Source organism: Amaranthus tricolor, chromosome 11 (genome assembly GCF_026212465.1).
Source record: "Amaranthus tricolor cultivar Red isolate AtriRed21 chromosome 11, ASM2621246v1, whole genome shotgun sequence".
Lineage (NCBI taxonomy): Eukaryota > Viridiplantae > Streptophyta > Magnoliopsida > Caryophyllales > Amaranthaceae > Amaranthus > Amaranthus tricolor.
The window spans coordinates 26,936,602-26,951,999 of NC_080057.1; the positions used below are offsets into that span (position 1 = coordinate 26,936,602).

General features: G+C 34.1%; 2 protein-coding genes across 5 annotated transcripts; both read right to left on the reverse strand.

The window, feature by feature from the left end:
* Nucleotides 1-565: 565 nt before the first annotated feature.
* On the reverse strand, nt 566-4,213 carry LOC130827844 (transcription termination factor MTERF9, chloroplastic-like). Of its 2 annotated transcripts, none has more exons than XM_057693714.1 (2): nt 2,949-4,213; nt 566-916 (listed from the first exon to the last, which is right to left on the reverse strand). In XM_057693714.1, the coding sequence occupies exon 1, from the start codon at nt 4,141-4,143 to the stop codon at nt 2,956-2,958; it is 1,188 nt and encodes a 395-aa protein (XP_057549697.1). In that variant the 5' UTR covers nt 4,144-4,213; the 3' UTR covers nt 566-916; nt 2,949-2,955. The 2 variants fall into 2 exon arrangements, with proteins under 2 accessions (XP_057549697.1, XP_057549696.1); XM_057693713.1 differs by having other exon boundaries at nt 566-1,036; nt 2,949-4,212.
* A 1,641-nt stretch (nt 4,214-5,854) lies between these two features.
* Nucleotides 5,855-15,027, reverse strand: LOC130827845 (transcription termination factor MTERF9, chloroplastic-like). Of its 3 annotated transcripts, XR_009047248.1 has the most exons (3): nt 13,763-15,026; nt 8,268-11,849; nt 5,855-6,784 (listed from the first exon to the last, which is right to left on the reverse strand). XR_009047248.1 is itself a non-coding variant. In XM_057693716.1 (2 exons), the coding sequence occupies exon 1, from the start codon at nt 14,955-14,957 to the stop codon at nt 13,770-13,772; it is 1,188 nt and encodes a 395-aa protein (XP_057549699.1). In that variant the 5' UTR covers nt 14,958-15,027; the 3' UTR covers nt 5,855-11,729; nt 13,763-13,769. The 3 variants fall into 3 exon arrangements, 2 of the variants coding, with proteins under 2 accessions (XP_057549699.1, XP_057549698.1); XM_057693716.1 differs by having other exon boundaries at nt 5,855-11,729; nt 13,763-15,027; XM_057693715.1 differs by having other exon boundaries at nt 5,855-11,849.
* Nucleotides 15,028-15,398: the final 371 nt, after the last annotated feature.

A 15,398-nucleotide genomic window follows, 5' to 3' on the forward strand; every position in this document is an offset into this window, starting at 1 on the left:
AAAAGAAAAGTCACAACTCACCGGCAAAACAACAATCACATATTCTCCGAAAATTATAGACTCGTCTAGTAGTTGAAACCACAAGCAAAACAACAATTGTATTTTAACGGAGTTGATTTAATGGTTGAAAGTAAAATTTTAATACAGAGTAATAAGGTTTTGAATTTTAAAAGTTTACACTTTTTTTTTAAATATAACCATAAAAAATATATAAAATTTAAAAAATATGAACAACTAAGAGATATAAAGTTCATTAGAAAGTACTTCTATGATGTTTTGAATTAAATAACTAAATAAAAAAGTAACTTATAAAGAACCAAATGAGTTTCTTATCATTAAAATCTTGTAGCTCATGAGATGAGTCTAAGATTACAAGTTTAAGACCTTATGACATCAGTTTTAGTTAATGAATTTCTAAGTGTTCATATTTTAGGGAAAATACATAATATCAAAAAAAAAAATGACTAGGTTACAAGAAAGTTTTTCCGCTTATAGTTTGATGCGTCGTAGCGTCATTGCAGAACAAAGAATGGCATAATTGAAACACCTGTATCAATCGAGTACATCGAAGAAACAGAGATGGAAGCTTATATCACTTTAATGAAAGGTTTAGTCCATGAAGCTCGAAAAAAAGTGAAGACGAGTTCGTCAAAACAAACTTATTGACGGGTACTTTATAGTTGAGTTCCTATGTAGGAAGATACATAGGTTGTCGAAATTAGATAATGAGCCTACAAGAAAAAAGAACGAATTCTAACAACAAATGCGACAAGAACAACAAGAGCATCTGATATGATCGAGTACCTTTCCAAAAGGTTTCGTAAGCTCTTCAAGAAGTCTGAAAACGAGAATTCTGCAGTGGTTGGCTTTGACGGATTGTATGAATTCATTCAAGAAGCTTATTCTGAATGGGAACCTGCAACCGATTTCATATTTCAAAGCACACGAACATCTTTTGAAATTAGACACGATCTCACTTTACTAGAGAATCAACTTCCTTATAAGATCCTTTATGAATTGTTTGAGTTCACTTTTGCTGATGCAAAGAACAAACAAGATTTGTGTGAGATTGTTTACTGTGCTTTAAGAACTTCAATCCCTAACACTACACTAGTCTTTAAGACTCTTAACTAGTGATATACTGATGAAATTAAGAGCTATGTATCCAGGAAAAGCAGCTCATTTTGTGAGTTTTTTAAGCATGTGTTACTGTCAACTACCACCATAAAAACAAGAAAGGAAGCAGGAAAAAAATAATGCAGATCAGGAAGAAAAACTATAGACATAAATCCTATGGAATTTCCATGTCTTTGCAATATGAAGCACATGACAGTCGACTATTCGAGTTCTTAGTGTAACCCAACTCGCTAAAGCAGGAGTTCGATTTAAGAAGCTCCTGATGAACGTAAATCCAACCACAAGAAAATTACCCAGCAACTGCTAGATATACGATTTGATCCTGAAATGGGGATATTGTGGATGCCGACTTTGAAAATATGGCCGCACACCGCGATATTTAGCAGGAACGCCATGGCACACGAGTTAACCAAGCATACAACTAACAGTGGAAGTAGATCTATCAGTGACTTACCCGTGCTTCATGGATGACTTGATCAATACTAAAGAAGATGTTGCACTACTTGTGAAGAATGAAATTATTCAGAATTGTTTAGAACCAGATCAAGCTTTATGTCATCAAGCAAATATTGTAGTAAAAGGCACTTAATGATATTAGGATAATAGAGTAGTAAAATATTCTCATGTCATAAAGCAAATATTAGGTAGATATGAGTAAAGTTCTCTTTTTGAAAAGTTCAAAGCATTGAAAAGGGTATATGTATAATCCTCTAAGCAACCCTCACACAGTTCCAAAAAATGAATGCACCTTGGACATGTAAAATTGTCTAACAATTAAAAAGAGCTGTGAATCTACGACTAACCAGACAAAGGACTATATATGATACATAGCACCCATTTCCCTATCAGTCTCAACAAGATCTTAACCCAAAAGCTCATTCATGATAAGTTTGTCCACAAAACTGAAAATGCAGTTACTACTACGGATCAGCCACAGAAGCTAAGACACTTTCTACAGTTTCCGAACCCAAAAAGATCAGTAATAGAGAGTGCATTCGGGGTGAGTGGAACAGATGGCTAGATGGAGGGAGGGTTAGTGGATTAGGTAACACTAGCTTCAGCAAAGCACAAGTATGGTTCAGTAAAAAAAGTTCAATTGAGTAAATACAAGCTTAGCTGGAGCAGATGAAACAAGATACAACATATCCACATAACTACGCAGTACGCACTATAAAAAAGGCACCGTATGTATAAGGAACGAAGCCAACAACGGCTTCTAATCAATTCAGTCTTCAAATGTATAACACCATGCTTGTCAATTATTCATATTTACATAAGACCAATTGCTGACTAAACTTAACAAAATGAAGAGGTTCTAAAGGATATAATAAAGTGTCTTTTTACAATGTCAGGCTCCTAGCAATTTAACTAACTAATAAATCCAAAGGTCATATTGATGCTAACATTTCAAGAAGGTAAAACCTTGACCCCTCCAAAACACATTCTAAAGCAAAAGATTACGGGAACATAAACCAGAAGTCCTAAATACAAATGAAGAGAAACAATCTGAGTGCAAAACCAATGCAAGCCACAAAGAATAGACAGTGAGACATTGCACTACCCAACTATGAAGAGCAAGAAATACATGCCATAAGAAAGATGTAGCATTTAATCAAAAACATGCATTTGACAATACAAATAATTAGCTAGAAGAATCAACACGAATAGAAAAATTTTAATCAATTCCTCAGCAGTTGGCACTTAGCGAATGCCAAAATCACCAAAATAAATATTGCACACTATGTCCTTTGAATTTGCTACAGCGTTGTAATAAATTCAAAGGAAACAAAGGGAGTTTTTTGTACACTTACGCTACCATCAAACAGCATCAGAATTCAGTTTTGACAATTCCACAGTTAACGTCTCCAAACTCATATCTGCTTGTTTGCAATAAACTTCATGGACTTCCTTGAACGGTAGCACAAACTTTTTCACAAAGTTGGACTCAGTATATAACATGGCACTATAAAAATAGTACTCTTTAATGAAACCTTTCTCCTTTAAGACTACAAGGAACTTGTGCCTAGGTACTATTCTCTTGTCCAAGCTCAATCCTAAAATAAAAAACTTCTTACTAAAGTCCTTCGACTCATAACCAAGCTTAGTCATGAAAAAATCCAACTTAATCTTGATCAGAGCTTCAGAAAGTGCAAACGTTAAAGGAGCATTCCTACAAAGGGTTACAATATCCAGCTCTGTCCACCCAAAGTTTTTAAAAATCTGTATTTTCGACTCGAATTTCTCCACCGAAATGCAGTTTAATAAATGAACTCCCAACATGAATTTTGGAGAATTTCTAGAAATCCCCATTTTATTTTCAACTCTAGCCACTGCATCCTCAAAAAATTTGGTATTTCGGAAAAATGGGTATGCTACCTTTAATATTTGTCTTCTAATCAAATCAATGTTGATCCCATAATTCCTTAACAAAGCTACATTTGGCACCAAAGTTTTGGAAACACTATTAAGCCTAAATTGACGCGATTTCTTTAAAATTAAACTCACTTCATAATCATTACCCATTATTTCCTTTAATGCTTGAATTGAGGGAATAATGGCAGTATTTAATCCATGGAAAAGTACACGAGGATTCGTCTTGATCAAACCAACAAAATCAGACCCAGAAAAACCCAAACTAATAAAATATTCAGTCTTAGGTTTTAGGTTTTTGTCGACTTTGGCTAGCAAAATGTCAGGCACAGAACAAATTGTATTTTTTATATGCAATAATTCAACACCAATTTGTGTATAATAAGCAACAACTGAATCAGCATTTTTACACATATTGAAGTCATTGAAATTTTTTGCACCTCTAGTTTGACGATTGCGAGCTAATTTGGTGGAAATAGAGAGAGCTTGTCCGCTGGAAAAACCTAGAGATTCTACTAAATAATTGACAAACTCTTGGTTGTTTGAGGTTGAAGTTGAAAACAGTTGAAAATGGCGGAAAGACTGGATGAAGTAGAGTGGTTGGACGCCATTGCAGAAGCTACGAAGCTTTAGCATCTTGTCAAACACGGCTTTCTTTTGTTCTCTTAATTTGGTTTAGGGTTTATAGTTTCTTTAGACAAAATAAATGAAATTTAAATTTTAGGGTTTACTATTGTGCAAAAGAGAATTTTAGTAAAAGATATTGGGCATAGAAATTAATCTAGGTAGTTGTTAATACTTTAATGAGATTAAAATTTTTATTTAAGTGTCAAATTTTTGATAAAATTATGATAAAATTATGATAGTTTAAGTAAGTTTAATTGTACATATTAATATTTATTACGAAATAATAAGTACTAAATTGGCTAATTAATTGGGACGAGTATACTACTATTCACTAGGATAATGCATAGTGGTAATCATAATAAATGTAGCTATTTTAAACATGATCATGTCTTGTTTTGGTTTTTTTTTTTCAAATTTTAATAAATTTTAATATTTTAACTCAATAAATGTATTTTTTGATCTGTGTGTCAAAAGTAAATTGACTAGTTATCTAACACGAGTATACTAGTAGCCAATAAGGTAATCCATAGACACTCAACATATATGAGCTATTAAGGAATACAATTATCAGCATATGAACTTTAATTTTAATTTATGTGTCGAAAATAAATTAAATATACTAGTAGCTAATGCCTAATAAGGTAATCCATTAACGTTCATCATATATAAAGTATTTAAGAATACATTTATTAGCATATAAATTTTTTATTTTAAAATGTCTTACCGATATTCGGTGTTTGGTAGCTCCCTATGAAATTAGACTACAAATTTACAAAGAGTGCTTAATGACATTCCTTGGAAAGTGTTAGGTAATTCAATTTTGATGTCTAAAAATCTACATTTTTGTTCTTAATATTTTGGATTTGGGTAATTTTCTTAATAATATTGTGGATACAAGTATTGAATTTGGATTTCTAGCTTTTTAAGAAATGTGTTATTGGATATTTGACATGCTTTGTTCCACATTGTTTCTATCTCTTATTTGAAGATGAACTAATAGCTCAAAATCAACATTTGTTTTGCTGGAGAAGCAATTTGCAAAAAGGCTATCTTTGTCTTTGATTTAGATTCACTTGGATTATGTAATTTGAAATTGATTTGTCATATACTCCTTTGTATCATGTAATTTGCTATACACATATGAATTGGTAGTTTTTCATTTTGCCATTTGGTTATGAGGAGAAAGACCAAATATGGATGAAAATTGAGAGGGTGTCCAGTCATTTTCAAAGCAAATGTAGCAAATTTAATGAGATAGACCGGAAATTGTTGTAAATTTGGGAGGCGGGGATGTGCTTCTCAATGGTTATTAATCAATGGATTCATTGTTATTTCTAAATAGGAAAAGGGTCATCTTTGATATTTAATTTATAGTTGGGGTATGCGGATCATGGAATATGACCAAAACGGTTGTTTTGATCCAATATCCCGTCAAAAGTATTCATCAAATTTAGAATGTGTAGCCTCCCTTCAACATCCTACACATTTTGGAAGATAATGATGGGCAAAGGGATTATATGAATAATTTATGATTATTAGCTTGTAATATTTTTGGTTGGAGGAAAGGGGTGGAGGTCATAGTGAGCCAGTAATGCGTGCAAGTAATGATTGATACAAGAATGCATTTAAACCTTCCAAGATTAAGATCAAGACTGATCTTGATCAGAAAGTCACACAAAAATGCTTCCTGTTTTGAGTAAATAGAAGGTGGCAAGAACAATTCTGATGAATGGTTCAAGGCAATTTACTTGAAGGAATTTTATTGAACAATCTGAATTCTTGATACAAATATGGGTGTCCCTTTATATAGGACTCTAACGGCTAGTTTAGGTGCCTAACAACCATAACTACCTCCGTGCCAAATTATTAAAGCGTGTGTAATACATGGAAATTTAAACAGAAATGCAAAATAGCCTTATTACCATTGAACTCAGCCTTTATCAGAAAACTGGTGAGCACATGACCTTGCAGCTGTTCTCGTGGGTTCTGTGAGGGTTATCAGCATCGTCCTTGGGTCTGGGCTTCTTGGTCCATGTATAAAGATGCCTTCCTCTGAATTTCCACGTTCATTCATGCACCGGGTTGGGCTCTCAATGGCTCGCAAGGTGGGCTGGCAGGCAGTCTGTTGCTCTGTTTGTTCTGTTGTTTGTGGGCTTTGATTCAGTCTTCTGTTCTATCTGGCTGCTGTTGGGAGGCTTCCCTTTGATCCTTCTTGATCTTGCCATGCTTCTATGTTGATGTTTAGTCCATTTTGAAGGTGATCTTCCTTAATCCTCCAACGAAAGTCAGCAAGTTCATTAGGCTTAGTAGGCTTAGCAAGTATATTAATCCAATTATGTTCTTCTTGTTTGTTATTGGATTGTAGGTTGCCCATAATTGGATCATCCCCTCCTTCTTCAAGCAGAATTTTCCCCAATTTTGTGGTGCCTTCATGCCTTTTTAAGTCACCAATATTGAAAGCCTCAGAGACCCCATAGATATCCAGGAGATTCAAATGTATCCACACTATGTTTCCTTCTTTAAATCCCTTATGCTTGCTGTCTTCGTTTGTTTTGGCACTGTATCGTTCCTTTCCTTTGATGATATTTATTTTGATTTTTCCTGTAGTTGCAGCATCCTTACAGCCTGTTGTTTACCATCTGTATGATACCTGCAATGAGAAGGAATGTCAGCTAGTGAAGTGGTCATTAAAGGATTCACTCCACATATACTCTCAAAGGGAGAATATGGACTTTCCAGGTTTAATTCAACATCTTCCACATTCAAGGGTTTAATCAACTCAGGAGCTAATGCTTTGGTCTCTAATAACTCCAAGGCTTTGGGATGATGTTGGTCCTGATCCTCACTAATTTTCTTGGTGAATTGAAGCACACATTCTCTCCCATTCTGTACTCCGTTGTAACAGTCTCTCTTGTTCAGGATATAGCTTGCTTTCTTCTGTTTTCAAGGAGTGGAAATGATCTTATATGGAGGTAGGGGTATAAGGTCTTTCAGTTTCCCCCTATGGTTGATGGTATAGATGTTGGTAAACCCGTCATGTACTGAATGTTTGTCATGCTGCCACGGTCTTCCCAAAAGTATGTGACACGCATTCATATCTAAGACATCACAAAGCATCTCATCATTGTAGGATCCTATGAAAAAGTTGAGTAAGCATTGCTTCCTTACAAAGCCCTCAGCCTTACTGTCCAACCATCGTAACTTATATGAATTAGGGTGGTCTTGAGTGTTCATTTTCAGGTCCTGCACTAACTGATGGCTCACACAGTTGGTCTTGCTACCCCCATCAATTATAAGGTCACACACTCTATCCTGAACCCTGCATTTGGTCTGGAATATTCTTTCCCTTTGATCAGTTTTCTTTCCCCTTGGTGTGGTATGGAAGTTTTTTCTTACAAGCAAATGGTAGTTGCCTTCTTCAGGGTATAACTGCTCTCTGCTCTCTGCTCTCTTCCTCTGACTCACTGCCCTCCGTATTCCCTGGTTCAGTTCTTTGAAGGGTGCCCAGATTGGTCAGGATGTAGGAACCTTCTGGTTCATCTGTGGGTGTGGGTGGGAGTATAACCTTCTCCTCTCTATCCCTGGCTACTAACATAGCTCTGGGTCCCCTCTCCCTACTGTGAATCTCAGTCCACTCTATGTTAGTGAAAGCTCTTGCATTAGGACACTCATTCCTATAGTGACTATGGCCATGACACTTAAAACACATGACATCCTTTATAGGTACGTTGGGTCTGTCCTTGGTTCTGTTGAGTACTAATGGATTAGTGTTTTTGTAAGTTGAGCTGGTACCTATTCCCACATTTGCTGTATTACCTACTGTGTTAAGCTTAGGAAGGGTAGACTCAAGTGGCTGGGCATAGGTATTCCTTTTCTTAGAGTATTTTTCATAAGTGAGTGCACTACTACAGGCTGTGTCAAGAGTCAAATGCTGCATCACCTCAAGCTTTTCCCTCAAGTCCTCTCTCAGGTCTCCTATGAACTTCTCTATCTTCATTTCTTCTGGTTCATTAACATCACACAGAACAGATAGTCTTTCCCACTCTTGAATGTAATCAGATACGGTTTTACTTCCTTGTCTAAGTGTGCTCCACTGCACAAAGAGGTGTTGCCTATAGGATGAAGGTACATACTTCTTTCTGAGGTGTTTCTTCAGCTTAGCCCAGGTGTTAATCCTCTCCCTGTTCTCCCTCCTTCTTTGTTTCTGAACTCTCTCAAGCCATATGGCAGCTAGCTTGGTTAATTTGATCTTAGCTAGTTTATACTGCTGTTCTTCAGAGGTTTCTTTGAATTCAAAGTACCTTTCCAGCCCAGCTTCCACTCCAAGTAATCCTCAGGGTTGTGGGATGTTCCCCCAAACTCAGAAACATCTATCCTAAGTGTTCTGTCCTCTGTGTTTCTTTCGTGATTGTGTACAGGCGTTCCTCTTTCCTGTTCGTTCACCTCAAGTCTAGCCATAGCGTGTGTAAGTTGTTGAATGGCAAGAGCCATTTCAGCAAACCTCTCATCTGTGTTCATGTTGTCCTTAATACAACAATGCAAGAATCTTTCAGAAACAAAAACAAACGCACAAATACAAAACCCTAATTTTTCAGAATAAATTTCTTGAATCAGATTATTATCATCAATTTTCTCAGGGCAAACATAATGTCCAATTGTTCACAAACAAAATCTATCAATTCCAATCAAATATCACATTCACAACAATCAGGAATTGAAATACACGAATCAAAATTGTATATATCAATTTTCTCAGCGAAAACGTATTGTTCGATTGTTTAAAACACAAATATCGTCAAATTCCTATCAGGCATTACATTCAAGACATTCAATAATTGAGTTTAATGAATTAATTGATAAAATTTGATATGTATAATGACTTCAGAAATGAATTATCAGAAAACAAATTAATGCACATTCATCAATACGATAAACAGATTTTCAGAAATTCTTATCCCACAATCAAATTCGTACAATGACAAGATATAATCTGTATTCCTTAATCATAAACGAGTTATTAACAAAGAAAGATTGAATTCGTACCTGTGTTTGCAAAATTGAAACAAAATTGCACAATACCTGATTCTCTGATCACTTTTACCAGAACGTGTGGATTGATCTGTTACCTGGCTTTCCTTATCTCCGTTTGCTCGTGTCCCTTCTCAGAACACAGCTCTGATACCAAGTTGATGCGCGCAAGTAATGATTGATCCAAGAATGCACTTAAACCTTCCGAGCTTAAGATCAAGACTGATCTTGATCGGAAAGTCACACACAAATGTCTCCTGTTCTGAGTAATCAAAAGGTGGCAAGAACAATTCTGATGAATGGTTCTACGCCTTGGATAGAAACAAATTGGCTTTTAACAACCAATTGGCCTCTTCCTCACATTGAGATTAAGATTCACTCTCTTAATCCTCGTGGAATAAATCGAATGCACCCTTTGTTTCACTCACAAGAACCCACCCAGGCAAAGGAAATTGCAAGGCAATTTACTTGAAGGAATTTTATCGAACAATCTGAATTCTTGATACAAATGTGGGTGTCCCTTTATATAGGACTCTAACGGCTAGTTTAGGTGCCTAACAACCATAACTACCTCCGTGCCAAATTATTAAAGCGCGTGCAATACATGGGAATTAAAACAGAAATACAAAATAGCCTTATTACAATTGAACTCAGCCTTTATCCAAGTCTTTCCTTCATAATTATGCTTCTGTTTTAATGAGATTCTTTCATTTCTCCCCTATTATTTTGCTACAAAGTTATTTTATAGAAAAGTTTCTATCGCTTTTTTTTTTAATTTTTTTTATTCTTATACATATACATTTCAACAAATGGTTCCATCTTTTTAATTTATGTGTAAAATTATATTGTTGTAATTTATTAGAAACGCTTGGAGTAATATTATTGTCATTTTAAGTTTTATTTATATATATGTAGCTTTATTTATTTTAATACCAATCAACTATAATTTTAATGTATCAAATTTAGAATAAAGCAAAAGCAATGAGATTGATTTGTAATCCCTCCATCACTGTTTGCCTTACTTACAAGTTACAAATGACAGTAAAATTAAAGAGTCAAATATAATGAGTTAAAATGGTAAGGTATTTAAAAAGTTATCAATAAAGAAAATAAAAGTAGTAAATCTATTTTCAAAAATAAAAATTGTGTGAAATGAGAGAAACAACTCAAAATAAGAAATGATACTAAATGAATGACACGTAGCAAGTAAACTTATACTTAATGTCACTCTCAGTTTACATTAATTTTCATTTTAATTGGTCCCAATAATTTTGTACCATTTTTTTTTGTCATGATCTCACTCTTCTTTTTTAATCTCATTTACAAATTTATATTATATCTCCATCTAAACCAATCATCTTTATTATTTACTTATTTCTTGTCGAATTCGCTAAATCAATTTCTCGTTCCACTAAATTTTATTTATTTTACTAAGAAACTCCCAAATCTCAAATTAATGGGCCCCATTAGCATTAAAAGGCGTTGTAAAACAAAAAAACTTGCCATTGGACCCTTATTGAGCTGAATCTTTCACAAAACGCACAACTCACAACTCACAAGCAATATATACCTGGAAGTAAAATAACAATCACATATTCTTCTTTGCGGAATGACAAATAAATAAATTAAAAAAAGCGTAAAAAAATGAGTTAAAAAGAAAAGTCACAACTCACCGGCAAAACAACAATCACATATTCTCCGAAAATTATAGACTCGTCTAGTAGTTGAAACCACAAGCAAAACAACAATTGTATTTTAACGGAGTTGATTTAATGGTTGAAAGTAAAATTTTAATACAGAGTAATAAGGTTTTGAATTTTAAAAGTTTACACTTTTTTTTTAAATATAACCATAAAAAATATATAAAATTTAAAAAATATGAACAACTAAGAGATATAAAGTTCATTAGAAAGTACTTCTATGATGTTTTGAATTAAATAACTAAATAAAAAAGTAACTTATAAAGAACCAAATGAGTTTCTTATCATTAAAATCTTGTAGCTCATGAGATGAGTCTAAGATTACAAGTTTAAGACCTTATGACATCAGTTTTAGTTAATGAATTTCTAAGTGTTCATATTTTAGGGAAAATACATAATATCAAAAAAAAAATGACTAGGTTACAAGAAAGTTTTTCCGCTTATAGTTTGATGCGTCGTAGCGTCATTGCAGAACAAAGAATGGCATAATTGAAACACCTGTATCAATCGAGTACATCGAAGAAACAGAGATGGAAGCTTATATCACTTTAATGAAAGGTTTAGTCCATGAAGCTCGAAAAAAAGTGAAGACGAGTTCGTCAAAACAAACTTATTGACGGGTACTTTATAGTTGAGTACCTATGTAGGAAGATACTTAGGTTGTCGAAATTAGATAATGAGCCTACAAGAAAAAAAGAACGAATTCTAACTACAAATGCGACAAGAACAACAAGAGCATCTGATATGATCAAGTACCTTCCAAAAGGTTTCGTAAGCTCTTCAAGAAGTCTGAAAACAAGAATTCTGCAGTGGTTGGCTTTGACGGAATGTATGAATTCATTCAAGAAGCTTATTCTCAATGGGAACCTGCAACCGATTTCATATTTCAAAGCACACGAACATCTTTTGAAATTAGACACGATCTCACTTTACTAGAGAATCAACTTCCTTATAAGATCCTTTATGAATTGTTTGAGTTCACTTTTGCTGATGCAAAGAACAAACAAGATTTGTGTGAGATTGTTTACTGTGCTTTAATAACTTCAATCCCTAACACTATACTAGTCTTTAAGACTCTTAACTAGTGATATACTGATGAAATTAAGAGCTATGAATCCAGGAAAAGCAGCTCATTTTGTGAGTTTTTTAAGCATGTGTTACTGTCAACTACCACCATAAAATTAAGAAAGGAAGCAGGAAAAAAATAATGCAGATCAGGAAGAAAAAACTATAGACATAAATCCTATGGAATTTCCATGTCTTTGCAATATGAAGCACATGACAGTCGACTATTCGAGTTCTTAGTGTAACCCAACTCGCTAAAGCAGGAGTTCGATTTAAGAAGCTCCTGATGAACGTCAATCCAACCACAATAAAATTACCCAGCAACTGCCAGATATACGATTTGATCCTGAAATGGGGATATTGTGGATGCCGACTTTGATAATATGGCAGCACACCGCGATATTTAGCAGGAACGCCATGGCACACGAGTTAACCAAACATACAACTAACAGTGGAAGTAGATCTATCAGTGACTTACCCGTGCTTCATGGATGACTTGATCAATACTAAAGAAGATGTTGCACTACTTGTGAAGAATGAAATTATTCAGAATTGTTTAGAACCAGATCAAGCTTTATGTCATCAAGCAAATATTGTAGTAAAAGGCACTTAATGATATTAGGATAATAGAGTAGTAAAATATTCTCATGTCATAAAGCAAATATTAGGTAGATATGAGTAAAGTTCTCTTTTTGAAAAGTTCAAAGCATTGAAAAGGGTATATGTATAATCCTCTAAGCAACCCTCACACAGTTCCAAAAAATGAATGCACCTTGGACATGTAAAATTGTCTAACAATTAAAAAGAGCTGTGAATCTACGACTAACCAGACAAAGGACTATATATGATACATAGCACCCATTTCCCTATCAGTCTCAACAAGATCTTAACCCAAAAGCTCATTCATGATAAGTTTGTCCACAAAACTGAAAATGCAGTTACTACTACGGATCAGCCACAGAAGCTAAGACACTTTCTACAGTTTCCGAACCCAAAAAGATCAGTAATAGAGAGTGCATTCGGGGTGAGTGGAACAGATGGCTAGATGGAGGGAGGGTTAGTGGATTAGGTAACACTAGCTTCAGCAAAGCACAAGTATGGTTCAGTAAAAAAAGTTCAATTGAGTAAATACAAGCTTAGCTGGAGCAGATGAAACAAGATACAACATATCCACATAACTACGCAGTACGCACTATAAAAAAGGCACCGTATGTATAAGGAACGAAGCCAACAACGGCTTCTAATCAATTCAGTCTTCAAATGTATAACACCATGCTTGTCAATTATTCATATTTACATAAGACCAATTGCTGACTAAACTTAACAAAATGAAGAGGTTCTAAAGGATATAATAAAGTGTCTTTTTACAATGTCAGGCTCCTAGCAATTTAACTAACTAATAAATCCAAAGGTCATATTGATGCTAACATTTCAAGAAGGTAAAACCTTGACCCCTCCAAAACACATTCTAAAGCAAAAGATTACGGGAACATAAACCAGAAGTCCTAAATACAAATGAAGAGAAACAATCTGAGTGCAAAACCAATGCAAGCCACAAAGAATAGACAGTGAGACATTGCACTACCCAACTATGAAGAGCAAGAAATACATGCCATAAGAAAGATGTAGCATTTAATCAAAAACATGCATTTGACAATACAAATAATTAGCTAGAAGAATCAACACGAATAGAAAAATTTTAATCAATTCCTCAGCAGTTGGCACTTAGCGAATGCCAAAATCACCAAAATAAATATTGCACACTATGTCCTTTGAATTTGCTACAGCGTTGTAATAAATTCAAAGGAAACAAAGGGAGTTTTTTGTACACTTACGCTACCATCAAACAGCATCAGAATTCAGTTTTGACAATTCCACAGTTAACGTCTCCAAACTCATATCTGCTTGTTTGCAATAAACTTCATGGACTTCCTTGAACGGTAGCACAAACTTTTTCACAAAGTTGGACTCAGTATATAACATGGCACTATAAAAATAGTACTCTTTAATGAAACCTTTCTCCTTTAAGACTACAAGGAACTTGTGCCTAGGTACTATTCTCTTGTCCAAGCTCAATCCTAAAATAAAAAACTTCTTACTAAAGTCCTTCGACTCATAACCAAGCTTAGTCATGAAAAAATCCAACTTAATCTTGATCAGAGCTTCAGAAAGTGCAAACGTTAAAGGAGCATTCCTACAAAGGGTTACAATATCCAGCTCTGTCCACCCAAAGTTTTTAAAAATCTGTATTTTCGACTCGAATTTCTCCACCGAAATGCAGTTTAATAAATGAACTCCCAACATGAATTTTGGAGAATTTCTAGAAATCCCCATTTTATTTTCAACTCTAGCCACTGCATCCTCAAAAAATTTGGTATTTCGGAAAAATGGGTATGCTACCTTTAATATTTGTCTTCTAATCAAATCAATGTTGATCCCATAATTCCTTAACAAAGCTACATTTGGCACCAAAGTTTTGGAAACACTATTAAGCCTAAATTGACGCGATTTCTTTAAAATTAAACTCACTTCATAATCATTACCCATTATTTCCTTTAATGCTTGAATTGAGGGAATAATGGCAGTATTTAATCCATGGAAAAGTACACGAGGATTCGTCTTGATCAAACCAACAAAATCAGACCCAGAAAAACCCAAACTAATAAAATATTCAGTCTTAGGTTTTAGGTTTTTGTCGACTTTGGCTAGCAAAATGTCAGGCACAGAACAAATTGTATTTTTTATATGCAATAATTCAACACCAATTTGTGTATAATAAGCAACAACTGAATCAGCATTTTTACACATATTGAAGTCATTGAAATTTTTTGCACCTCTAGTTTGACGATTGCGAGCTAATTTGGTGGAAATAGAGAGAGCTTGTCCGCTGGAAAAACCTAGAGATTCTACTAAATAATTGACAAACTCTTGGTTGTTTGAGGTTGAAGTTGAAAACAGTTGAAAATGGCGGAAAGACTGGATGAAGTAGAGTGGTTGGACGCCATTGCAGAAGCTACGAAGCTTTAGCATCTTGTCAAACACGGCTTTCTTTTGTTCTCTTAATTTGGTTTAGGGTTTATAGTTTCTTTAGACAAAATAAATGAAATTTAAATTTTAGGGTTTACTATTGTGCAAAAGAGAATTTTAGTAAAAGATATTGGGCATAGAAATTAATCTAGGTAGTTGTTAATACTTTAATGAGATTAAAATTTTTATTTAAGTGTCAAATTTTTGATAAAATTATGATAAAATTATGATAGTTTAAGTAAGTTTAATTGTACATATTAATATTTATTACGAAATAATAAGTACTAAATTGGCTAATTAATTGGGACGAGTATACTACTATTCACTAGGATAATGCATAGTGGTAATCATAATAAATGTAGCTATTTTAAACATGATCATGTCTTGTTTTGGTTTTTTTTTTTCAAATTTTAATAAATTTTAATATTTTAACTTAATAAACTG

Bases quoted from the DNA above. Each gene is read 5' to 3' on its own strand.
- LOC130827844 (XM_057693714.1), bottom strand. From the start codon at position 4,143: ATGCTAAAGCTTCGTAGCTTCTGCAATGGCGTCCAACCACTCTACTTC.
- LOC130827845 (XM_057693716.1), bottom strand. From the start codon at position 14,957: ATGCTAAAGCTTCGTAGCTTCTGCAATGGCGTCCAACCACTCTACTTC.